The following is a 27,700-nucleotide window of genomic DNA, read 5'->3' on the forward strand; positions in this document are numbered from 1 at the left end:
CCGGTTTTACGCGCTTCCTCTCTTTTCTTCACTTGACATCTAAAGCTTTTATTAAACTAGAGTAAATGTAAGGACATTTTACATAACACCACCACGTACACGAGATTACCTCAATGTTACAACAAGTCATTCACAAGTCTTTTTATTTCTGAATAAATTCACAATTATTGACTTACTCAGGCCAGCTTAATTGGTGAATAATGAATACAGAGGGGTCGGATATCTTGAGAAAAATATAAATAACAATAAAATAAGATTTGTATACACTCATTCTCCTTTGGAATGTTTTTCTATATATCAACATCATCTCTTTTAGACACTTATATTAAATTAATTATAAAAAAAATTAGATACCTATATTAGATATCACCAAAAAAAATTGTCTTATTAATCTTTTTATAAACGTATCAATTCTTGCCACAAAGTGATAAATCACATAAGAGTTTATTAAAAACTTCTATAGTTAAGAAAAGTATTAATCAAAGTAATGGTTAAAACGTAAAACAAATAAGTCCTGGGCATCCGGTCTTGCAACATCAAATATCAATGTAAAACACGAACACAATCAACAATATTTATAAACGTAATTTACTGTCTTTAAGACACAATCAGTTTGAATAAAGGTTTTGCCCAAACTTTTCATCATGTGTATTTCCTAAACACAATTTAATCAAATTTGTGTAAGACAAACAAGATCAAAATATGAGAGGAATTAGTAAACACAATAAGAAATTCATTACTTCCTAAACACAATAAGGAATTAGCAAACACAATAAGAAATCACATTATAATATTTGTTATTTGGTCATGTTGCTCCACTGCCTAGTCAAAAAACTTGTGAGTAAGTTAATGCTACAAAAAGACTCTAAGTTTGTGATATTGTATACATTGTTGGCACATGTTAGTATTTTTCCATAAGTATTTATAATGATTCCACCCCCATACAAAAAATTTAGTCAAGTAAAACTTTAAGTACTAATATAATTACTATTTAAGATTATCTACTACAAGACTACTTACAATGGTGCTATTGAAAAAAAAAAATTGTTGAATTGTTGCAAAGATGTGTTGAAAAATTTATTGAATATGAGGTGGATTAAACATAATTGAATAAGTTCAACATGCTGAATTCAAAAAGAGAGAGATAGTATCCATTTGGCATCCTCTCTTAGGTTGTTAAGAGTGATATAGAGATTAAGACATGTGTTGTTACCATTATTGGTTATTTAATTTTTTTAGATAGATTTATATCCAATTATTTGAGATCTATCATATTATAGTAAATTTATATTTTTATTCTTGATTTCTATATCAAAATTCATCTTTTTATACTTTTATAAATAGAGATTTCTTTCATTTGATCCAAACACACAAAAATCATCTTTTATGAAATAGATACCAACAATGATTGTTTCTACACTCAAAATTATTCTACTTACTCGTAAACAGTGATTATCAATTTTCAAGTCAACTCTTTTTTTATGTGTGATTGAAGACCTTTATTGTTTGCGACTTAGTCTAAGAATATGAAATAAAAATAAGAAAATAATTAACTAACTTTAAATTATTTTAGCTACTAATTCATATTAATTTGTAGTTAGAAAAATGAAAATAAGAATATGAAATAAAATGATGGGAATATATTGTTGAACTTTATTAAACAAATCTAATGTAGAGTGTAAAAATTGATTGGGTGTTGAATTATTAGATGGAATAGAAAGAAGATGATGTTGAACGTAAAATAGGATGTTGTAGAGTTTACCATTGTACATAGTCTATAATCATCTTCATTCAACTAGAAGTTCTACCATAATAATATACCATTGTACATAGGCTCCAAATAGTTGCATAAAATTAAAAGAGTTGAAAATATTAAGCTCAATAAAATTGGGTTGAACATTATTCAACTCATTCATTTCCAAAATAGTGGTTGAACAAGTTGAACAAATTTGCTGTAGAACTAGTTTATTTTTTCAACTTTTTAAGTTGAATGGGTTGAATAGTTTTTTCCAACTTCTTCAACCTTTTCCATTCAAATGGTGAAAGTTGGTTGAATAATTTTCTTCAACTCCTTCAACCTTTTCAATTGTGCAACCATTTGCACCCATAGTCTATGATAATCTTCGTTCAACTAGAGATTCTGCCATAATATATTATTAGTATTTATGATTTAGTCTAATCAGATAAATAAATATTAAGTCATTAAATCTTAGACAATAGTATAACAAGACCATGAGGTACAAGCGTGTATATGCGAATATTTTAATTGTGTCTAAGAAGACACTCTTTTCTCTCTCATCCTGGCTTAAATGTATTAATCTCGTCAAAACTAATGACTGCAATAATGTGGTATATATCTCTTCTTTCACTCTAGTATCATCTAGTATCATGCTACACTGATCAAAGCTAGCTATAAATCAAATTCAGGGCGTTTGATCTTGTTTGCTATATATGCTGAATTAGTTGTCCCTTATAGCCTTACTAGCTTCTGACTGTTGGTTCTTATGCTCATTTGCGTCATTGGCCTTTCCATGAATGATCTAGAATCTGCGTCTGCTTCCTAAATAAGCCGTAGCTCGTAAGGGATTTGATTAGGCAGTAGAGTAATATTGACCAAATAACAAATATTATAATTTTTATAATGAAAATGTATTGTTTTATAGTACAACAAATCGAGAGAGAATAAGAAGAACAATGAATGAGATCTGTATTAATAAATTCATAGCCTAGAAAAAACTTTAAGCCCTCAACATATATCAACCCTACAACACTTTTCTTAAAAATGATCAATGTACAAAGTTGTTTCTTTTGGGTGAACGAGGAGAAGAAGGAGATCTCATTCATTGTTTCAGGAATACAGGTCGGTATTGCTCACAGTGATCAGTTTATTATAATATATAGGTAAAAAGATACTCAGCTACACGAAGTATTGTTCAATACATGGCCACACATCCCAACTTCAAAAATGTATTGCCAACTACACAAAGTATATGTATTGCATGGTCACATATACCAACTATATGATGACATGTGCTAAACATCACAACCATCTTATTCCGGTACACCGTTCATCAGAATCCGGTGTTGACCAGTATTGACCGGTGTTGAACGATGTTAACCAATAAAAATATGCAATTTTTTTTTTAATATTAGAAACCAAAAAAAAAATTGTTACATCTTTAATGTATTCATTATTATAATTAATAATTTTAATTGGAAGCTAAACTAATAGTTAAATAAAAATTATTAATAATTATTTTGAATTCATATATATATATATATATATAAATTATATATGTATATATTAATATTTCTACAGGCAAATATATTGTTTTGCAAAATCACCCAACGCCAAGTGTTTGGAAATACCAAACGTTGCAGGTTGAAATTTAATATTTTCGTCATTATAAACATCAATGACGGCTAAATCGTTATGTGCACCGAAGAAAGTAACTACTCCGGAGCATTCTTTGCCGTTGGACAAAATAATAATCACCTAAAAGATTAATTGATTATATAAATTATATATTATGATCAATAGTACTATTCAATATGGTTACCTGAGTTAAATAATAACTAGATTCGGACCCGCACATACGTGCGGGGTTGATTTTAAAAACTAAATTTACTAACACATTTATAATTTATTACGTACATGCGGATTATGTTTGTAAACATATTTTTAATAAATGTTATTAACATTCATAATCCAAACTTTTTTTGTATCAGTTTAGTATTTGATTTATTTTTAATTCGGTTTAGACAAAAAAATGATCAAATTTGTTTTTGTTATCAGTAAAAACAATTATATTAAAAAATAGTAACAGAAAGATGGTATGTCTAATTTAGGACATAAAATCCATCATGTCCTGTATATGTCTCATAACTATGGTTGATTTTTTTTTTTTTTATCTATTATAGAACATAGTTTAATGTTTTTTCTTTTTCTTTTGAATATTTTTTTGACATTTTTGTGTTAGATAAATTGAAAAATATGTTACATAATATATTGGAAGCATTAATTTATTTTAATTCTAACATTATCCTCGATTTTGATTTTTGAAAATTTTTAATCTCATCTTATTCCTCCTTCCATCGCGTTTCCGTCCCATTATTCTTTTCTCATTTCCTCAAAATCATGTTCCTACATATTTAGCACACAAACACGTAATAGTTTGATTCAAAACAAAATAAAGTATTTGATGAAGAAAAATAATTTCTTTGAAACATTCAGTTAATAGAATCACACATACATGTCGTGTCAGTTAATATTCTTTTATCTCTTGTTTTGTACATGCTTATGCTAGATAAGCTGAAGAAAAAAAAAACATATTTAAAATACTGTTATTTTACTTTAGTTGTAACATGTTTTCGGATCCGCACATTTATGCATTGATAAAATGATAAGTTATAAGTAGTTTCAAACGTATGTATATCTTAATTCAGTATCCAAGATTTAAACATATTGTATATATGTAATACATATGTTTGAAATCATAATATAAAATCATAAATATTGTTTACAGATATCTCACAATATATAACCAAATTATATTTTTATACATATATACAATTTTGTATTTAATTGCTCGATTTTAATAGATACCGATTTAAATTATTTCTATAAACATTTAGATGATTTTGTATATTAGGTAACATCCTAATTTCTTGTTTCCGGATATATCTCAAAATATAAAATCAAATTAAATAAGTTTACATATATACAATTTCGAAATTAATTGCCCAAATTAAACATATACAAAAATATCAAAATTATTGTTTCCTTAAATTGTTTACGCAAAACTACTTACCTTTTTTGAATTTTATTGCAGATGTTTGTTTCGATTCTGTTTGGATACGGGAGTATGAAAAACAGCTCTGAATAGTTAATACATGATCCGAACAGAATTAATCCAAGCCATATAGGATCCGTGCATTTTTATTATCAAATTTACTTTAATGTCCCTCTTGTATTGTATGCTTTTTAATTTATTCAGGCTCATTTTATGTCATATATTTCAGGATTCATTTTGCCTTGTAAATAATGCTTCCCTTTTAATAGTATAGATACTATATGTTTATTATTAGCAGTTGATTTACCTTTTGAAGTTTTCACCCATATTGTGGATCGAATTTGAGTGCCTCCTTGTTGTGGTACACGGTGTGTGCACACGTCAGAATCTTCCCATAAGTGCTTATGATAGTTCCAGCACCAAAACAATCTACAATATTTAAGCCAAAAATTATTTTTTTAGCAATTACTACTAATTTAGTATTATTGACTTCTGGAAATGAGTTGAGTTGAGCCAGCATTGAGAACATTTGGTTGTCAATCTGGAAACAAAACTTGACTTCTCTATCAAAATTGATCATTTTTTATACTCTATCAATAAAGATTTTTTTCATTAGATCCGGACACATAAAAATCGTCTTTTATGAAATAGATACCAACAATGATTCTTTCTACACTCAATTATTATTATCAATTTTCAAGTCAACTCTTTTTTATGTGTGATTGCAAACATTTATTGTTTGTGACTTAGTCTAAGAATATGAAATAAAAATAAAAAAAGTATTATTTAACTTCAAATTATTTTAGCCACGAATTCATATTGATTTGTAGTTAAAAGATGAAAATAAGAATATGAAATAAAATGATGGGAAGAGATTGTTGAACATTATTAAACAAATTTATAGTGTAAAAATTGACTGGATGTTGCAATTATTAAATAGAATAAAAAGAAGATGATGTTGAATGTAAATTAGGATGTTGAATGTAAATTAGGATGTTGAAAGAGTTTACCATTGTACATAGTCAAAGATCATCTTCATTGAACTAGAGGTTCTACCATAATATATTATTAGTATTTATAATTTAGTCTAATCAGATAAATAAATATTAAGTCATTAAATCTTAGACAATAGTATAACAAGAACATGTGGTACAAGCGTGTATATGTGAATGTTTAATTGTGTCTAAGAAGACACTCTTATCTCTCTCATCCTGGCTTAAATGTACTAATCTGGTCAAAACTAATGACTGCAACAATGTGGTATATATCTCTTCTTTCACTCTAGTATTATCTAGTATCATGCATTCATGCTACATAGTTGTCCCTTACAGAGCCTTACTAGCTTCTGACTGTTGGTTCTTATGCTCATTTGTGTCATTGGCCTTTCCATGAATGATCTAGAATCTGCGTCTGCTTCCTAAATAAGCCGTAGCCCGTAGGTTAGAAATGGAAAAGCTTTCTGGCCTATTAGTTGCATAGTATGATGGTCTTTAGAGATTGAACAGGGGACATCTCGTCACGGCGTAACAGAAGAGAAAACGACGAGTGTGATCGATATACTTAGCTTCGTGGGCAGTAGAGCAACATTGATCAAATAACAAATATTATAATTTTTATAATGAAAATGTATTGTTTTATGGTACAACAAATCGAGAGAGAATAAGAAGAACAATGAATGAGATCTGTATTAATAAATTAATAGCCTAGAAAAAACTTTAAGCCCTCAACATATATCAACCCTACAACACTTTTCTTAAAAATGATCAATGTACAAAGTTGTTTCTTTTGGGTGAACGAGGAGAAGAAGGAGATAGATTAGGGAGAGTCTGAGGAATCTTTCTAAAAACATGTTTCCTGCAACGTTGGAAGATACTGTCGTATATTAGATCAAACTGAACTCCAGCTCTCTCTCTATTCACTATGAACATTATGTGATCTGCTTCCACTATCTTATAATACCTGCAACAACACATAACAAGAAGACCAAGTTTTGATTCCATCAATATTCATTTTCCACTCTTCAGGAAATTTTGTTTGAAATATGATTCACTCACCAGATGCCTGGTTGTAATGTTTGACACTCTGAATCACTTCTTATGAAACGGCTTGGATGCTCAACGGGTAGTCTCGGATGCGTCATTGATATTGTGTTCAATGCCCCATCGTTCTCTTGCCATTCCTCATCCCTTTATTCAAAATTCAAAAACATTCTTTTCTTAGAACAATGTTAAACAAAGGACTGATCAAGAGCTTCAAGAATGAATATTAAAATGTTTGAATCTTTATTTTGTGTACCTGTAGCCTTTATAAGGAGGAGATACATCTTGTGGGAATCTCCATTGGCTCATCTGAAAGACGCGGAGAAAGAGCATCGGGTGGATTCCAAGAACACCTGAAGGAATTGTCATTCCCATGATTCTGCGGGTGCGTTTAGTCGCGTAGCTGAAGTAGTAAGTGTTTGGAAACGTCTGGAGATTGGTGTTAATACTTGTTGAGCCTTGGATCGTGAGATCAGGTAAGATCCAATCACCTGAAGCAAAAGGACCTGCGTTTCCCATAAGGCAATCAACGAGACCTCTCACACCAGTTTTCTTCCAAGAAATGTTGAAATGATCGAATCCGAAATTGTAATAAGTCTTTAGCCATGAAATATCCAACCAATCGTACATGATCACGCCTATACGACATAGCTGCAACAGACATATCGGTTTCATGCTCATTCCATCATCTATCCTGTTAAACCGCAACAATAGGAAACAACAATCAGGACAAAAAGATCTTGGTCTTACAAGAACTTACATTTGCTTATGAAGATCAAACTATTAAGAATGGAAACTAACCGCATGCCATCTAAGTAAGTCCTGGTAGTTCCATTGAATGCTCCGGATAAAGATGTCACACTCAGAACCCAATTCTCATTCGTGTCTTCAAACCCTTCAAATGCCTAATTACCATCACGGTTTGAGACATATGTTAGCATCATCATCATCAAACAGAGCTTAAACCAGAACTTTCACTAAAAGAAGGATTCAACTCAAACCTTATCTGCAAGCATTTGCTGCAACACACGCACAACTTGAGCACCGGCTGAATGCCCCACAAAATGGATAGGATGATCCTCATCCCATTCAGGGTATTGCCCTAAAAACACATACCAAAGTTCAGATTTACATTCAAGATGAAAACATTTGGATACATAATGTCTTCCAATGAGCGAGCATTGAGATCAAAATCAAACCTTGTTCGCATCTTCTGCCAAACCGAGAATGTCCACAAGCCTCACTATGCTCCTCACCAAAATCAACCCTCCCTCCTTTCAAGTAATAGAACAATTCCCTTGCCCTGGAAACACCATTGTTATCATCAGCACAATACAGATCAAAACGTGGCTTCAACTGAGAGGCAAAAACGAATCCAATATACCTATCATAGATGCTTGTTAAGGAACCCAAATCAGGAACAAGAACCCTCTCATCTTTCTTCTCAGCACCACCAAAGTATGATAAGCCTCCTAATCTCTGATCAAAGATCAAACCCTCAAAACAAGGAAATCTAACAAACAAAAGTAATTTAATTATGGTTTTTTTTCTTACCCCTTTGCCAAATCCAAAGATGCCATGAACCAAAACAATAGGAGGCAAACCCTCAACATTGGTGAGATTTTGACCTGTTTCTCCAACGTCATTGGACTTAAACAAGTAATCATTCAACGTCTGGGAGATATCTCCGGCAACGGCGGAGCTGAATATATAAAACCCATAAATCAAATGCACGATAGAGCTCACGAAGAGCTCCGCGAGTTGAAGAGAAGTCATCACCCACAACTTAATCATCCTTCTTCTTCTTCTTCCCTCGAAATCAAAAATCGGGAATTTAATCCAAAATCGAGATAAAGGAATCTCCTTTATCCTCTTCCTACTCCCCAAGAACAGGGGAGACAAAATACAGAGAGGGAGTCTTCTTTCAAAAGAACAACATAAAGGATGCTCCTTTGGCGAAAACCCAGAAAAAGAATGAAATTTTCGAAAAACAAAAACTTTAATTTTTTTTTTCCTACAGAGAGAAAATTATGGAACAAAATACGGTTCTCTCTCTTTCTCTCTCTATCTGTCTCTCTTTATCATCCAATAAAAACTTTGTTATCCACTTGTATCTGCCCACCTCTCACCAAACAACAACTAGTACTATTTTTTTTTTAAATACCAAAATAAAAAAAATGATTTTATAATCTTTGAAGGCTCAATCACGCCATGTGTAACAGTGGTGACCTCTCTCTCTCATTCTCTGTCTCTATGAAATTTTCGAGTTTCCGCAATATTGTAAGGGTCAGAGGGTCCACTAAAATATTTGATTGGGGTATTTTGAGGAGTTGTGTGATTGGTTGGGAGAAACGGTGGGAAGAAGTGGGGCTGGATCGGGTTCGTTGGTTCATAGAATCCGACCGACTGTATTATTTATGTAATCTAACTTTCTGCTTATCTGTAACCTTATCCATTTGAACAAAATAAAAGAGGGCCAGGAACAAGATCATCGCATCCTTAATCAACTTAGAGTCTGGGTTGATACAGAAGAAGGAATAGAAAAAGTAGCGGTGGAGTATTTCGACAATCTCTTTTCATCCTCGAATGCGAGTGACCTTACATTGGCCATTAAAGATGTACCTACATTGGTCACACCTGCTATGAACGAGCATCTCACGAAAGAAATCTCAGAAGAGGAGGTCAAACGAGCATTGTTCTCCTTGAATCCGGGAAAGGCTCCAGGACCAGATGGAATGACTGCTCTGTTCTTCCAAAAATTTTGGGAAACCATAAAAGGCGATCTCACCAAGATGGTGAAGAATTTCTTTAGCTCTGGAATTTTTGATGGCAAGCTAAATGAAACAAATATATGTCTAATCCCAAAAGGAGAACGACCTCGTGAAATGTCAAAATTTCGCCCTATTAGCCTGTGTAACGTGAGCTATAAGGTGATCTCAAAAATTTTGAGTTTACGACTCAAGAGGTTTTTACCGGATCTTATATCCGAGATTCAATCTGCATTTGTGGCAGGAAGGTCAATTACAGATAATATTCTCATTGCTCAAGAAAATTTTCATGCCCTCCGTTCCAACCAGGCCAACCGAAAGAAATTTATTGCAATTAAAACGGACATGAGTAAAGCTTATGATAGGGTGGAATGGAATTTCCTAAGAGCTTTGATGGAAAAAATGGGGTTTGATCAAAAATGGGTGGGATGGATAATGCAATGCATTACTTCCGTCTCCTACCGTATTTTGATCAACGGGAATCCCAAAGGACGAATTAGGCCAACACGGGGGATTCGCCAAGGAGACCCAATTTCCCCATATCTATTCATACTTTGTACCGAGGCGCTAATCGCTCAAATTAAGAATGCTGAAAAAGAGGGGAAGATCCAGGGATTACGTATTTCGACCGCAAGCCCCAGAGTTTCCCACTTACTTTTTGCAGATGACAGTTTGTTCTTCTGTAGAGCCGATCCTCATCAGTGCAAGGAAATTATTGATATAATCCGCTTTTATGGCGAGGCATCCGGACAAGAAATTAACTTTTCCAAATCTTCCATCATGTTTGGAACAGATGTTCCTTCCGATATACGACAAGAGATCAAATCTATTGTTGGGATATCACAAGAAGGAGGCATGGGTACATACTTGGGTCTCCCCGAGAAGATTCATGGATCTAAGGCACAAGTCTTTGCATTTGTCAGGGATAAACTCCATAAGAGGGTAAACTTATGGACTTCAAAATCTCTATCCAAAGGGGGCAAGGAAGTCCTGATTAAATCAGTGCCGCAAGCAATTCCGACATATGTAATGTCGTGTTTTCTCCTACCAAAAGTTATATGTTCAAAATTAAGTAGTGCCATTGCTGACTTTTGGTGGAGCAATAAAGCAGATAGTAAAGGATTACATTGGATCTCATGGGAGCAAATGTGTACTCAACTTTCAGAAGGCGGGCTAGGCTTCCGAACACTAGAAGAATTTAATCTTGCCTTGTTGGCAAAGCAGCTATGGAGATTACTCATATATCCAGATTCTCTCCTTAGCCGAGTTCTTAAAGGGAGATACTTTCGATACTGTAGTCCATTAGAGATACAGGTATCAAATCGACCTTCATACGGGTGGAGGAGCATGTTGGCGGCAAAACATGTTCTCTCGCATGGAATCCGTAAGACCATAAGCTCGGGGTTTAACACGTGCATATGGACTGAACCATGGATCCCAGACACGCCAGCACGACCACCACAAGGGTTAACTAATGAGAGGAATCCCTTGATTTGTGTTAACACCTTGATTGATTTCAACACAAAAATGTGGAAAATGGAGCGTCTTCGGGAACTTTTTCCCCCGAAAGAAATTACCCTTATTCTGGGAATAAAACCGAGCTTAAACGCCTCGAGGGACGGGTATTCGTGGACTCTGACAAAGTCTGGGAACTATACCGTTAAGTCTGGATACGAAGTCGCGAGAGCTATCTCTCGCCCTGTTTGCGACCTCCCTCTTCAGGGACCTAGTGTTACGACACTCAAGGCGCAAGCATGGAAGTTAAAAACATCACGAAAGCTGAAGCATTTCGTGTGGCAATGTGTGACTGGGTGCTTGGCAACTTGCCAGCGCTTGCATTATCGCCATATTGGTAGAGATAAGGATTGCCCTAGATGCGGAGCGGAGGAGGAAACTATTAATCACATGCTATTTGAATGCCCCCCAGCACGACAAGTGTGGGCTTTATCAACAATCCCTACCCATCCTATGGTGTTTCCCTCATCTTCCCTATATAGCAACCTCGATTTTCTATATGGGAGCGGTAGAGACTATGGTGCTCTTGATCAAAATCTGCAGACATTCCCTTGGGTGATGTGGTACATTTGGAAGGCAAGAAACAAGAAAGTGTTTGAAAATATTTCTGAGTCTCCGCAAGATACACTGGAGAAAGCTATCCAAGAAGAAGAAGTTTGGAGAAAAACAAATAATAGAGACTTAGCACCAGCAGTAGCAGAAGCAGGCATACCTTCGATCCCAATTCCTCAAGAATCTCTTGTATGCTTTATAGACGGATCTTGGCATACAGAGGTGGATAGAAGTGGGCATGGTTGGATTGCGGCTATCGGTGATAGAATCTTGCAAATGGGGCTCAAAGGATCGCGCAGAAGTCTATCCCCTTTACATGCAGAGTTAGATACCCTTATTTGGGCTATGGAGTGTTTATTAGCGCCGGACATGGATAACGCTCTTTTTGCTACGGATTGTTCAGACCTCCTAAGGATGACGTCTAATATCGAGGATTGGCCGACCTTTTCATCAGAATTAAAGAATTTTATTCATTTCAGAGATAGATTTGCTAATTTTAGTATTAGATATATTCTTCGAGAGGATAATACTCATGCTGATAAACTTGCGAAATGTGCAAGAGCACGAGGTTTCTGTTTTTCCCATGTAAGCTCGTCGGTACCTAACTGGCTCTCTCTCGAAGAGAGTCATCTCCGATAACTTAATATATGGGGTTTGATTGTAAAAAAAAAAAAAAAAAAAAAAAAAAAATCCATTTTATTTTTTTAATCACAATGTTTTTAGCTCTAATTATTTATTTTCCTTTCGGCTTTTTTTTTTTTTTTTTTCACAATGTGTGTAATTGTGTTACGTGAATATGGATAAGTGCGGATATGTGTTAAGATCTGTTTATATATATGGAATGTATGAAAAAAAAAAAAAGAGAGGTTAATTTAAGCATGGAAAACGTGAATTCGCGGGGAACTAATGCACATCATGTGCAGCACATGGCTTGCAGTAATTGTTCTTTTCCAAATTGGTAAAGAGGGTAATATACATTTAAATTGTTCTTTTCCTTTTGAGGAAAGGATCCATTGTCGTGGAAGAAAAATTAACTGCGGTACGTGCGGTTCTTATGTTTGGTTGTGTGGGGAAAGCGGTTTTAGGATGCGGTACGGTTCAACTGCAGTACGTGCGGTTTACGGGACAAGTGCGGTTTCTGCAAAATAAGCGGTACAGAATGATATTTGATTGGTGAAATATATTTGCTATATTTGACATATAATATCTCACAGCTCGATTTCGTGATGATCTATATTTGCTAAACTGCGGGGAAAGCGTTATGCGAGATAAGTGCGGTTTTACATATTAAATAAAATAAAATTATTCAATAATATTTGCTAAACAATTTAATACAAAGTTATTTAAGAATTTCAATATATTTGAGAGTTTGAAAAAAATAACATATAATGCAACCAACAAAAAAATTAGAAATAAATAACCATACATTAGTATAATATTATTATATACTCTATATCTTCTTACAAATAGATGTACAAACGTATATGCAAACTCTAACACTTATGTATATATACATATATATAACTGAGTTTTACTATTGAAATGTAAAAAATGTGCGGTTTTCTGAAAACCACACCTATTTACGTGTGGGTAGAAAATGAACACAATATTTCATTTTTGTGAGTTATAGAAATCCGTGCGCGGTTTCATCATCAGTTTTTAAAAAACGCAGACCATAAACTAAAACAATATGAATGGTAACACAAAAGCGTTTTTTTGTAAAATATTGAAAACCGCACTTTTTTATGTTCACCATTCACAGCCTAAGAGATTCAGAATAGTGTGTGAGGCAGACTACTTGATGGGCTTGATAATATTCGGGGAATTAAAGGTTAATTAATTCATTTTTTTCATATTCGTCCTTTTTTCGGATATCTTAAACTTTTAGTCTTAATTATTAGCGTATTAGACTTATCTTGAGATACTGCAACAGCGGTCAAGTGTGCATTAAAGAATTGTGGTTTCCACTAGCTTATTCATATACTACGGTGTTCTATCTCCAATTCCCAAGACCAAGATACAAAAATTGTGAAATAATTAAGGTATGGAGAGAGTATATAATACAGAATAATATTGTAGCTAGTGGCCAAAAATCACATTCATTGAAATTGCTCCTTAAAGCTCAACGAACAAGATAAAAACAAGTTACAATGTCTTCATAATCCGTAGATTCGTTTTCCTTTATAAATTTCAACAAGTGCTTCCCGATATAGTCTATTACTATTACTACTGATACAAATTGATTTATTTATATGTTATATAACATGTCGAAAAGAATAGATTAAATTTTTGAATACAAGATACTAGAGAAGTTGTTTTATACTGTACTATTTTTCTGTGTTCAAAAGATGGTACACAATTTGGGAAATCTAGAGTCGTACGTTGACTACACTTGGCCAAGGAACAAAAGTCTGGAAAGTAGTCAAAATAAAAGTTAGTGCTATTGGCTTTTTTGATAAATCTACCACACTTGGCAAAATCTCTATAGTAACTAAGTAAATTCAGTTTTGGTAAAAAACTGAAATCGGTTGACTACAAAATTACTTGACTAGTTTAGATAATCAATAAGACGATGAAACATTAATATACGTGACTATAAATACAGGAGTAGCCCTGGGCATTCGGGTACTCAGGTCGGATTCGGGTAGGAACCGATCGGATTCGGGTAGGAACCGATCGGGTTCGGATTTTTCGGGTAGAGGAGTTTAGGATCCAATAGAGTAAACAGAAAATATCGGTTCGGATTCGGTTCGGGTCTTATCGGGTTCGGGTCGGTTCGGGTCTAAAATTTCAGAACCTATAAATACCCGAAAAATCGGGTATCATCCGGGTTCAGGTTTTTTTGTACCCGATTACCCGAAATTTAACCTGATAACCTGAATTTTACCCGATTACCCGGAAATTTTAATGTTAAATATCAAAATTAAAATTTTAAAATTAATTTTTTTTAAAAATTGGTTAATTTTTTAAAAAATATAGCTAAACATTTTAATATAATTTTGGTTATTTTGAGTATTTTGATTTAGGAAGAACTAATATTTTTGAATTTTAAGTTGTAACTTTGAATAACTATGTTATAAATAAAAAAATATAACTAGTATTTTATGTATATTATTTTATTTCGGGTTTGTCGGGTATCTATTCGGTTCTCGGTTCGGTTCCGGGTTCGGTTTCGGTTCTTCGGATTTAGGAGATTAGGACCCAATAGGGTATTCTACCGGTTCCGGGTTCGGATTCGGGTCCATATTTTCGGGTCGGTTCCGGTTCGGATTTTCGGTTCCGGTTTTTTTGCCCAGGCCTATACAGGAGATTTCACATACTGTACTTTACTAAGACAACTAAACAAGAGCAAATAAATCATAAAATTGTTGTCTAAGACAAAACAAACGATGAAGTCACCAACAGTTATATTCTTCATATTCATGTTCTCTTTCTTTGCTCTACAGCAATGTATGTATAAAGTATTTTCATAAACATATAGCAAACCTCTCTTTGTTTTCGTTTATTGTCAATATTTGGTTAATGATTTGTAGTTTCAAATGTGTAGGCATGCACGTGGATGTTAGAGAAATTGATAATGTGAGCAAGCTCCAAATACCAAACTGTGTTCCTGCCAAATGCGGCGAAGAGGGTTTTTTCAAACATGATTGTTGGTGTTGTTTTCACAATCAAAATATTTGTTTCAATACCAAAAACGAATGCATTTCCAGCCCCCGTTGTCCTCCTTTAAAGTTATAATCTTTCAGAAAATTAATGTGTAAGAAAAAATATCAATACGTGAAAAAGGCAAAAGAAATTACTATGGTTAAAAACTAAATTGTTGCATTTCAAAACCCAAAAATTTATATTATACTTATTATTATTATGATATTATCACATAGAAATTGCATATCTTGTCGTTTTATAATTGATTTTGTTATATGGATATGAATTTGTTTCAAAGATTATTCACGTCATGTTAGATCATTTCTATCCCTCATTTTTAGGGGAAGATGTCTTCAAATATAAAAAATAGATAAAAAAAAAATTATTAAATAAATTGTTTTGGTGTCTTGCGACATTTAAAACACTAAGAGATAATGTTTTAAATTTAAAGACATCAAAACAATTTAATTAATATTTGTTTTTTTCTTTATTATTTATGTGTTATTTGTTTAATATTTGTTTATTTTTGTTTTTGAATGCAAGATACTAGAGAAGTCGTTTTTTTTTTATGTGTTCAAAAAAAAGAAAGGTACAAAATTTGAGAAATCTAGAGTAGGCACGACCAAAATTAAACCGTAACCGTAATTCAGACCATATTCGAACGTAATCATAGAAAATGGTTAAAACTCGTAACCGTAAATAGATAGTTAAATTATATTAACCATAACCGTTAATTAACTGTAACCGTATCAAAATCGTTGATTAACCCTATAGTTAACCATATTATGTTAACCGTAACCATTTTAAAAACGTAATAGAATATACTAATAATTATTTATTTAATATGAATTATATGATGTATAGAATTATGAATATACTAAAAGAACATATTAATTAGAAATAAATAATATTAGTTATATTATATCATCAAATAATATCAATCGTATCATATTATTAAATAACCTTAACCATATATAAACGTAACCACTTTAACCGGAACCGTATTTAACCATAACCGTTTAACCATAACCGAAGATTAAACAAAATTTATAACTATAATCGGTAGTTAATAAACTGTAACGGTGATAACCGTAATTGTGGTCATGTCTAATTTAGAGTCGTACGTTGACTACACTTGGCCAAGGAACAAAAGTTTGACTGGAATGTAGTCAAAATAAAAGTTAGTGCTATTGACTTTTTGATAAATAAATCTACCACACTTGGAAAATTCTCTATGGTAATTAAGTACATTCAGTTTTGGTAAAAAAAAACTGAAATCAGTTGACTAGTTTAGATAATGAATAAGACGATGATACAATATACGTGACTATAAATAAAGGAGATTTCACATACTGTGTACTTTACTAAGACAACTAAACAAGAGCAAATAAATCATAAAATTGTTGTCTAAGACAAAACAAACGATGAAGTCACCAACAGTTATATTCTTCATACTCATGTTCTCTTTATTTGCTCTACAGCAATGTATGTATAAAGTGTTTTCATAAATATATAGCAAACCTTTGTTTTCGTTTATTGTGTTAACGATTTGTAGTTTCAAATGTGTAGGCATGCACGTGGATGTTAGAGAAATAGATAGCGTGAGCAAGCTCCAACTATCAAACTGTGTTCCTGCCCAATGCGGCGAAGGTATTAGTATCAAACGGAATTGTTGGTGTTGTTTTCATCATCAAAATATTTGTTTCTATACCAAAAAAGCATGCGAGTCCAGCCCCCGTTGTCCTCCTTTAAAGTTTTAATCTTTAAGAAAATTAATGTGTAAAACAAAAAAATCAATACATCAAAAGAAGGAAAAATAATTTAGTATGGTTAAAAACTAAATTATTGCATTTCAAAACCCAAAAATATAAATTATACTTAGTTCTTATTGTTATTATTATCACATAGAAATTGCTTATCTTGTCGTTTATAATTAATTTTGTTATATGGATATGAATTTGTTTCATAATCTTTGAAAAGATTGTTCACGTCATGTTAGACCATCGTCATCCCTCATCTTTATTCTTTAGGGGGAGATGTCTTAAAAAAAACAAAAGTGAAAAAAAATATATTAATTAAATTGTTTTGGTGTCTTGGAACATTTAAAACATAATGTCTTAGGTTGAAAAACATCAAAACAATTTAATTACTCTCTCTGTTTCACAAAAAGTATCATTTTAACACATTTCACACAAATTAAGAAAATTTTGAATTATACATGTTTGTCCCTATTTAATAGGTGATTAATGGTTTAAATTTAATGAAAATAGCTGATGAAAATAACTGTGGGTTTAGGGGTAAAAAAAAAAATTTAGCATTAAAAAACACATTAGAAATGTAGAATGACACTTTGTGTAACAAATTTTTTTTTCTAAAATGACACTCTTTGTGAAACAGATGGAGTATTAATTTTTGCTTATTATTTTCTTAATTTGGAGATATTTTCTCTTAAAGATGAGGGATGAAGATGTTCTTAATATATAATAATAAAGATTTATCTGTAGCTGAAATAAATCAAAACAATTTAATTAATATTAATTTTTGCTTATTAATTTCTTAATTTAGAGATATTTTCTCTTAAAGATGAGGGATGAAAATGCTCTTAATCTATAATAATAAAAATTTATCGGTATAATAGTACATACTTAACCTTTTTAAGATGAAGACCAATATTTGCAAGATGAATTCTTTTTTAAAAATGTAAATATGATAATACTTAAATAAACAAGTTAAAGAAATTGTCTCTTTTTCTATGTTCATATCATAACTTAAAATCACTACCAGAAAGAAAAAAGAAAATCATAACTTAAAAAAATATACTGTAAATATCATAACTTAAGGGTATTAATTAAGTAGTACATATTAACTTTAGATTATGGCCAAAAGAAAGTTACACAATTTGGAAAAATCTTAGAGTCGTTGACTACACTTGGCCAAGGAACACTAAAGTTATTACTGGAAGGAAGTCAAACTAAAAGTTAGTACCGCTGACTCCTAAAATCACTAGACGACACGGCAATTCTGTAAACAAATTTGGTTGACTGGTTAACTAGTTTAGATAGTTATTAATGACAATATTTACTTTACCTTATTAAATTATGAACAATACATGTGACTATAAAATAGAAATCACATACTTTACTTGCATTTAGAGAAAATAAATCATAAAATTGTTGTCCAAGACAAACAAAACGATGAAGTCACAAACAGTTATATTCCTCATATCCATGCTCTCCTTCTTTGCTCTTCATCAATGTAAGTGCTTTTATATAACAACTCTCTCTCTCTCTCTTTGTTTTCGTTTATTGGCAATGTTTGGTTAATGATGTGTAGTTTCAATTCAAATGTGTAGGCATGCATGCGGATGTTGGAGAAAGAGAGAGCGGGAGCAAGTTCTACATTCCAAATTGTGTTCCTGCCCGATGCAGCGAAACTTTTTTCAAACGGAATTGTTGGTGTTGTTTTCATGATATAACGATTTGTTACTGGACCCAAAAAGCATGCGATACCAGCCCCCGTTGTCCTCCTTTAAAGTCTAATCCTTTAGAAAATTAATGTGTAAAAAAATTATATTAATATGTGAAAAAAGAAAAAAGAAATTAATTAGTATGGTTAAAAACGAAATTTATTGCATTTCCAAACCCAAAAAATACAAATTATACTTATTAGTTCTTATTATTATCATATAAAAATTGCATATCTTGTCTTTTTTTTTTTAATATGATTTTGTTATATGGGAATGAATTTGTGTCATAATCTTTGAAAAGATTGTTCTCATCATGTTAATCGACAATAATAATGATATATACTTGACCAGTTGACCTTTTTAAGATGAAGACCAATATATGCAAGAATACTTCTCATATAGTATATTAAAATAAGACAACAAAACAAGAGACATAATAAGACTGTTTAAGAAAAATATTTCTTGAAATATTGGCTTTTCTATTTCTTGTATATATTGATTAACACATTCTGTATATTACAACAACTTATATATATAACCAAAAAATACAATAAATTATTTTGGGACATCCAACCATGAAAATATCACATATGTACTCTCTCATCTGCATACTCATGCTCACTCTATTTGCTCTAAATCAATGTATGTAAAATATAGGTTTTCTGATATATAGAAAAATATATTTATTGAAATTGCTTTTTCATCATAGAAATTGGGTTGATGTCTGTTTAAACTCAAGGTGCAGGTGTGAGGATGGAGGTTAGAGATATAGGAAGGTGGAACACAATCTATGTACCAACATGTTTTAATTTCATGTTAATTGCGACCCTACTTTCAGTTTTAGAAGAAACTGTTATTGCTGCGGATCAAAGGAAAATCAATGCTACGACAACCAACACTATTGCAACACTCATTGTCCTCATCCTAAAGTTTAAAACCTTTAATAAACCGATTTACAACGACGCATTATTATAGTGCTGAATTGTACTACTTTTCCTAATGTCACTATTTGCTTCAATTAAAATAAGAACATTCCATACAATTATCTTAATTTTCTTTATAATATGATTTCGATGGCATTTTCTAAAGATTTTATATAAACTACTAACTTTATAAGATTTTTAAACTTTTATCATTTATGTAATATTTTGAAATGAAATCATTCTATGTAAAAAGCTAATGTACGTGATCCCAAAAAATAATATACTAGAATTTATGTAACAATCTTCTTAAATCTATAGGATATAAGATAATAATAACTAATTGAAGATTCATGTAAGATCTATATATGTATTAAAATAGATCAATTTTTTTTTAAAAAAGAATGGCATAAATTTAGATGTGCAAAAAGATATAGTCATATTTTATTTTCTTTAACAATTATATAGATGATTTACACCAAAAAAATTTAAGTAAATCACTTGAATAATTTTAAAATAATAATAAATAATGACAGTATATACTTAACTTTAATAATATGATGAACCATATTTGTAAGAATTATTTTCATTTCAACAGTATAGTCTAAAAAAATATAGAAAAGGAAAATTACTTGACTAATTTAAATAGTGTTTAATGACTGTATATAGTTTATTTTTTTTAAGATGGTGAACAATATAGTGTAAGAAGAGTTTTCATTTCAATTTTACAGTCTATATATATGAATGTATTGAAATAAGACAAACGAAACAAGAGATATCCATCAGAAGATTGTTTAAGACAAATAAACGATGAAATCAGAGACAGCTCTCATATGCATATTCATGTTTTCCCTCTTTGTTCAACATCAGTGTATGTCTAGACTTCTTCATATATATGTGTGTATAATAATCATTTCTTTGTCTTTTTTTTGTCATTTTCAATGTTGGTTAATGACGTGTGGTTTCTAATGCGTAGGCATGCATATGGATGTTAGAGTAACAGAGAGCAAGTTCTATATCCCACCGTGTGGCCCTGCTCAATGTGGTAAAATTTTCGCTAAATGGCCATGTTGGTGCTGTATCAAAAATCCAAAGCTATGTATGAAAAACCAAAGAGATTGCAATTCTAGTCCCTCTTGTCCTCGCATAAGCTTTGAATTTTTAAAAAACTGATGTACCGCTATAAATATATTTGTTTTCACAACTAAATTGCTTTATTTTAATAAGAGAACTATCTATATAACTATTTGGATTCTTTTCTTTATATTATGTATTGAGAAACTTATTATAACCACGATTGTTTTTAAAAAAAAAAATCACCAAAAACAAAAGAGAGATCTGATCAAAATGTTACCAATAATCATGCTAACCAAAAAAAAACTCTTTTAAAGCACCCAAAGTCCCAACGTTATATCCAGCCCACAAATATATGTTTACATAAAAACGAACGTATATATATGTTCTACATACTCAAATCAAATATCTCCACGTCATGAATCCATCTTTTGACCTGGTCATCATGTTGGTTTGCTCATGTAAACCGGTCTGTTCTTATTGGTGTGATTGCCGTACACCACTCGCTTCAACGGATAGCTAGGCTGTGAACATCGTCAAAGCTGGGGTGTGTTAATATTGATGTGCAGGTGTGAGGATGTAGGTAAGCGAGATAGGAAGGTCGAACAAAATCTTTATACCTCCATGTTTCCTTGACTATTGCGACTATGTTTTCAAAAGAGATTGTTATTGTTGCGGGACAAATCTAAATCTTTGCTGGGAAGACCAACACTATTGCAACATCCATTGTCCTCCTCTAAAACTATAATAAATAACCTGATGTACAGACAGTAAAACCTCTATAAATTAATAATATTGGGACCAAGACATTTTATTAATTTATAGTGATATTAATTTATCTATAAATTAATAATAATTATTTTATAATGTAAATTAATAATTATTAATTTATAGTGTAAATTATAATTATTAATTTATAGATATATTTTTCATAGTTTAACTTTTAAAAATTATGAATTAAGACAATTTTAACATTTCGGATATTCAAAATTTTATGGTTTTGGAATTGAATTTGTAATATTTAGAAAACATTATTAACTAAATTACAAATACAATAGACAAATTCACTTATACACATGACATACATAAAATTAAATTTATGAATAATAATATAAATTGTTGTATTTTAATAGTCAATCAAACTATCAAAATGTAAATTACGGATATCTAGAATTTTTTTTTTAAATGTAGCTATCTTTATGACATGTTACAAAATATTTTATATCATTATAGTTTGAAAATACAACATAAAATTGTTTTATAGATATGAGCTTTAGGAGAAACATACATTATTATATCAGTATATATATATATATATGTAAATTTACATAATTTTTAATTTATGATATTATTGAGACCATATTTTACATGGGGATTTCAGAAAAATTATTATCTTATTATCTTATCGAATTTTGTTATTTTTTCCACTGGCCCGACTTGGGACTGGCAAAATTTATTAATTTATAGTATTTATTAATTTATAGAGTATTAATTTATAGAAGTTTTACTGTATCTACTTATTCAAATTTCAGAGTTTTCCAAACATTCTTATAATGCTTAATTGTATCACTTTAAAGACTAGAACCAGGTAAAGAATAAATCATTACCTGACTGACATGTGAGATGATAGACAATATATAAAGTATAACATATGTCCCTTGTACATTTCCTCCAATATACTTTTTCACATTTACACATAAATGAACATGATCATAACAAAAAAAAAACTAATAAATGATGAAAGTGGCTCTTATAACCTAAAACACCTTCCCATTCCCTAAAGCCTAATTTAAATTTTTGTTTTTAAGGGCATTTAGGATTCTTGCCTGGTCCTCCGTAATAAAAATAACTCCCCCAAGCCCGGTTAGAACCACCTTGAATATCGTAACAATTCGGATGATCCGCAAGTACTTTAAGATTAGGAGAAGGGACCAAATTGTTATCCCAATCAACTACTTGGATGTTTCTGAAATAAGAAGATTTCGTGAACCCTTCCTCTGCAAAATGTCCACTTCCCATCTGTGTTGAAGTGTGGCCTCCATTTTGTGAATTTACGACTTCGCCACCGTATTGGACCATGCTCGCGTGCTCCTTCAGGTGTGTGAACAAGAACGATGGCCAATACCCGACTAGAATACCCGACCCGAATTCCAGCCACCAATTCCCATGCTTCGGATCCTGAAATCAAACATAGTATAATGTATTTAAAACACACGATATTCAGTGACAATAACATTAAGATGAATTTTTAAGCACTTAACAATAAAGAATAAATATGTTCTACTTTATATTTAAAAAAAAGAACTAAGCATGCCTTTAATCATGACCCCGACCATGTGAGGCTAGCTAGAGGAAATAAATAGTACTATTAATTTGATAACTCAAGGAGCCATGCTCCTAGCATTGCTTTGAGAGTCAGTATGTTGAACTATTTGGGGACAAATGTATCAAAGAATGGAAAAAAAAAAAGAATAACTTCGAGCAAAAGTAAAGAGTTTGTAATAAGTGGTATGATACTCAAGTATACTTCTCTTTTTGTTTTCTCTTAAAATGATAAAAAGAGAAAAAGATAGAGCATCTTCTAATTAAAGCATATGCAGTAGATTGTTTTTTCTTTTCCTGTACTGTATACCCAATTTTCAAAGATAAGAAAATGAATGAACATTGTAAGCTAGAGTGTGACTAGATGAGAGAATATTTTGATGATAAAATAGAGAAGGTCAAGTTGTACCTTCCAAATAAGGAGAGTAATATCGAATTGTCCACCCTTGTATGAAGACGAGGGAGATATTGCAGCTCCAATCGCAATCTCACTATTGGTTTGGACAAAACCGGAACACAAGAGATTGTAGCAACCAGTTGCTTGATATGCATCGTTCTGTCACCAAAAAACATAAGAACTAGTTAATAATATTCTTTAAACTCTAAACAATATACATATAAATACAAAAAGGCAGATTACTTACAGTCCAGTAAGTAAAGAATCTTGGGTAATTATCTCCATAGAGCTCTGGACTCACCTAATGGCAGATAGTTATGATGATCCACAGTTAGCAATTGATACTAATTATAACATATTAAAAAATGATTTGGTTTGAGGATAGTAATTAAGTACCTGCCAGCCAGCTTCAATGGTGTTGAGATCATTACCGAAGGAACCAGAGATAATCCAAATCTGAGATAAACTAAATTCGTATTGGTTCTGGACCTGAGGTGCCCACACATTTATGCTTGCTTTTGCACCATAGTATTTCTCTCCGCTCACGTATCCCACCGCGTGCTATATTTTTTTAAAAAACACAACCGATAGAATATAAAAAGGATTTAGTGTGTGTATGAAACTTAGCAGAGCTCTATATCGTCGTGAGAGTTTGTGTTTTCCATAACCAACTAATTTTCTATTATTATAATTAATATATGTGGTAATATTAGTTTGGAAAAGAAAAAAAAATGTTGACAGAATGTAGAAGAGGATTAATCATTTTTAATTAAAAGAAGTTTTTTGTAGTGTAGTTTTACACAATATTCTTTCCTTTTTCTTTCTTTTTTACCGACAAGTTTGTCTGCCTTCTCTTATTTTTTTATTATTATTTTATTTATAACAATTCTAGATAAATTTTAAAAAGAAAGTGAAAACACTTGCCAATTTCGTTGACCACTTTTTTTCTTCTCGTCCGAAGATAGTAGATAATTAAAAATTCCATCGATTTCAAAATACAAAACATTTTCATACCAAGAATTCAAATTTCGAATTTTATTAGCACTCCGGACAAAAAAAATTATCAATTATTTTCTTTAACCCAAAAAAAAAATTTTATAGGTCTAAATTTTCATATGACTAATGTTCTTGAAATAAAAATAAACTAAGAAAAAAAAAAGGAGATGAAAATCTTACTTCATGGCCGTTACTGCTAGTGTCTCTTCTGTAATGTCTGAGTTTCTTGCCAAAGCTAGAAACAGAGTTTGCTCTGAGAATGTCTTCTGCTTTTGTTCTTCTGATAGGGACAGTTCCTTCATCACATGTCTCTCCCTCCATTCCCCACAACTGGAAGCTCTTTGGTCTCAATCCTCTCCTGTTGTGCCCTCTTGGCCTCTCAGGTGGATCCTTCAGTAATTTAAGCTTAAATTAGTTCATCATTTCATTAACGGGTCTAATGACTGTTTGATTAAAATTTAGCTTAGCAATATGGTATGTGTACCATTGGCCTCTGTCCTCTTAATCTGGGATGATCAAATGCTGGCTGGTGATGTGATAAAACACAGTCTATGATGTCACCGTCAGGGCTCTGCAACAACAATATGGGGACCATGAATCAGACAATTAGAGTAAGAGAAAGAGTGTCCAGAAAAGAGAGGACAGCGAATCAGAAACACAATAAGAGGAAGAAGAGTGATTTAAAAATGAGGAACGAAAAATCCGAAACAGAAGAGGAAGACAAGAGCGTGTGTGTTTCTGAAACAGAGCATTAAAGAATCAGAAACAGAACAAGTTTTTGAAACAGAGCGAGTTCTTGAAACAGAGCGTAAAGAGCCAGAAACAGAGTATGAGAGTGTTTTTAATGAGACATATGAAATGAAAACATACAGAGGGGGAGGAAGAAGGAGATTGTGTTTTTAAAAAGATGATTACGTACGATAAATCTCATCTCACTTACATGAATTGTCTTGACGGAAGGTTTATTGATCTTCCTGAGATGTTGGTTAATGGCTTTGAGCTTATTAAGCTCCTCGAGAGGCCGGAGAGTTTGGTTTCTCGGTGAGAGATTCTCGGACAAGACAGAAGAAGAAGAAGACAAAAGAAGAAGAGAGAGGAAAAGAATGTTAGAGGAACAAGTACGTAACAAAAGGATCATATCTAAGAAGAAGCTTCTTCTTCTTCTTCTTCTTCTTCCTCGTCTTCTTTCTCTTGTTATCATTCTTGTTTCTTCTGAGAACAACTCTGTTTCCGTTTGTCTCATTGTATTGCATCGATCGAAACGACGGCATTTATTGCCGTTTCTGGGTTTCCTCAACACGAACTCACCTCCTCTCATCAAGACCCAAAACGATTTCTCTTGATATTATTAAAAAAATGAGAAAGTGAGCAAAAGAAGACAAAAACCCCCCTTGAATTATTTTATAATCTCCTCAAGCTCTCACCATTTCCAAAGCCATTAAAGCTAAATTTCTTCATTTCAAACCCCAAATAAAGAATCAAGAAACACTCTTATTGTCTTCTTTATGTTAACAAGAAAGAAAGAGAGAGAGAGGGAGAGGAAGAGGAAGTGTATTAAAAGAGGTTTATGGAATTGTGGTGTCTTAAAGTAATAGTCTAAATGTTTCTATGTGTGTTTTGTGTTGGTGTTATAAGTACTTGGGTAGTGATGAAATCATTCATATGCCTTTGTTTACTTTAACCTCCAAGAATAGAGAGGAACCAAAGATTAGATAAAAAATGACAAAATCATAAAAGCCCCACTGACATAAAGTGACGACATAAAGTGTGACTAAGCAAAATCTAACTACGATGCTTTTCTCTTTCTTTTTTTGGGGTTGGTCCATGGCATAAGAAAATGAGTATGAACACTTCCTCTGTAAATTACCTAAAAACAATTTTAGCTGAAACAGACGACAATAAAAAATCTAGTTTAAACGTCTCTGTTTTAATTAGTAAGACAGCTTAAGAATGGTAATCTCTGTAAAAAATTTATAAAAATCTTATTCAAAGCATTGTACCCTATTATATCGGATTTTTTGGACTATATGGACTGTGTAATTCAAACTATCGTAAAATCTGTTAAAAGGTCAATTCTATGACAGTAACGATAAAATGTAGATGGACCATACCCTAATATTAGACCTCAAACCTTAGTTTCCATCCGTAGAATTGATGCTATATATATATATATTTTTTTTTTTTTCGTTATAAATATTGCTAACGATAAATTAGTAAAAGAGAAAACACATGCATGAGTCTAAATACAATATCTTTTCCATTATATACTATGATAGTTTTCAATCCAAAAATGAAAAAAAAAAATGAGCTATTTTAAAATCATATGGTCAAAAGAGAAAGAAAAGTTTGGGGGAGGAGAAGTGTTCCCAATTAGCGATACAAAGCCTGAAACATTGTATGTTTTTGTGTGTGTGAATATATGTATATAGCCAAAGATAAAAGGAAAGTCCTGTGTTTTCTGTGTTCCTTATGATAATGACAGTCAAAATTATGTGTTTCTTCTTCTTTGTTTTATCTTGTGTTAGTTTGTGTTCTCTTTGAGTCTTTTCGTAAACAAAAAAAAAACATTTTCTGTATCTTTTAGAGACAAAGAGAGAATTTTGCAAATAATTCACTTTTTTCTTATTGTTGATTCTTGAATTTAGCTTTTTCTCTTTTCTCTCTTCCCTATATGTTCCTTCTGTCAGCTACTCTCTCCTTTTTCTTTTCTTTTACAAAACATAATATTATTATTAAATATTATTTCCATCATATTGTTAAACTTGTAATCCTCTAATCAGAGTTAAATAGCAAATAATTTAAGATAATTCAATAATTTACAGCATATGAAATTCAGTTTGTTCTTTATCAATTAAATATGGGTCTATATATAATTCCTTTTTGGTTTAAGAAAAATTAATTATTTTTTCAAACTGTGTATCTTGTCAACAATAGTTAATCCACCTAACAAAAAAAAAATTAGAAAATGGGTAACCAAATTTGTTATTGTTAAGAAGTTTTGGTTTATAAACGTTGATGTAACTAGTATATGTTGCTCAATAAGAAAGTTTAATATACTAGTAACTAGTATAACATGGTTGATGGTTGTGTTGGCACGCGCGGCTGGGTAATAGCAATGCATGCTCGAGTGCGTATGTTGGGGACCCATCCATGCATGCCATTCTTAATTTATTCCCACCAATTATCATTACTTATTGCTCTCTCTTGAATTAT

General features: G+C 31.8%; 4 protein-coding genes and 1 pseudogene across 6 annotated transcripts; 3 read left to right on the forward strand and 2 right to left on the reverse strand.

The window, feature by feature from the left end:
• Positions 1-6,379: 6,379 nt before the first annotated feature.
• LOC104755313 (uncharacterized) lies at positions 6,380-9,112 on the reverse strand. Of its 2 annotated transcripts, XM_010477670.3 has the most exons (8): positions 8,387-9,112; positions 8,217-8,311; positions 8,032-8,135; positions 7,834-7,934; positions 7,634-7,737; positions 7,089-7,526; positions 6,848-6,979; positions 6,380-6,752 (listed from the first exon to the last, which is right to left on the reverse strand). In XM_010477670.3, exons 1-8 carry the CDS (start codon positions 8,624-8,626, stop codon positions 6,557-6,559), a joined length of 1,410 nt encoding a protein of 469 aa, XP_010475972.1. In that variant the 5' UTR covers positions 8,627-9,112; the 3' UTR covers positions 6,380-6,556. The 2 variants fall into 2 exon arrangements, with proteins under 2 accessions (XP_010475972.1, XP_087351677.1); XM_087495551.1 differs by lacking the exon at positions 6,380-6,752 and having other exon boundaries at positions 6,844-6,979; positions 8,387-9,109.
• A 5,932-nt stretch (positions 9,113-15,044) lies between these two features.
• LOC109129863 (EMBRYO SURROUNDING FACTOR 1.2-like) lies at positions 15,045-15,405 on the forward strand. Its single transcript, XM_019238841.2, has 2 exons — positions 15,045-15,117; positions 15,215-15,405. The coding sequence occupies exons 1-2, from the start codon at positions 15,057-15,059 to the stop codon at positions 15,403-15,405; spliced, it is 252 nt and encodes an 83-aa protein (XP_019094386.1). The 5' UTR covers positions 15,045-15,056.
• A 3,040-nt stretch (positions 15,406-18,445) lies between these two features.
• On the forward strand, positions 18,446-18,936 carry LOC109130025 (EMBRYO SURROUNDING FACTOR 1.2-like). Its single transcript, XM_019239204.2, has 2 exons — positions 18,446-18,567; positions 18,665-18,936. Exons 1-2 carry the CDS (start codon positions 18,507-18,509, stop codon positions 18,865-18,867), a joined length of 264 nt encoding a protein of 87 aa, XP_019094749.1. The 5' UTR covers positions 18,446-18,506; the 3' UTR covers positions 18,868-18,936.
• A 417-nt stretch (positions 18,937-19,353) lies between these two features.
• LOC104759157 (EMBRYO SURROUNDING FACTOR 1.1 pseudogene) lies at positions 19,354-19,778 on the forward strand (annotated as a pseudogene).
• Positions 19,779-22,391: 2,613 nt separating this feature from the next.
• Positions 22,392-26,228, reverse strand: LOC104755312 (protein neprosin). Of its 2 annotated transcripts, none has more exons than XM_010477669.3 (7): positions 25,428-26,228; positions 24,972-25,058; positions 24,668-24,877; positions 23,888-24,052; positions 23,739-23,792; positions 23,504-23,650; positions 22,392-22,950 (listed from the first exon to the last, which is right to left on the reverse strand). In XM_010477669.3, exons 1-7 carry the CDS (start codon positions 25,803-25,805, stop codon positions 22,576-22,578), a joined length of 1,416 nt encoding a protein of 471 aa, XP_010475971.2. In that variant the 5' UTR covers positions 25,806-26,228; the 3' UTR covers positions 22,392-22,575. The 2 variants fall into 2 exon arrangements, with proteins under 2 accessions (XP_010475971.2, XP_019094741.2); XM_019239196.2 differs by having other exon boundaries at positions 22,411-22,950; positions 23,739-23,782; positions 25,428-26,085.
• Positions 26,229-27,700: the final 1,472 nt, after the last annotated feature.

This window comes from Camelina sativa, chromosome 17, assembly GCF_030686135.1.
Source record: "Camelina sativa cultivar CO46 ecotype springtype chromosome 17, ASM3068613v1".
Lineage (NCBI taxonomy): Eukaryota > Viridiplantae > Streptophyta > Magnoliopsida > Brassicales > Brassicaceae > Camelina > Camelina sativa.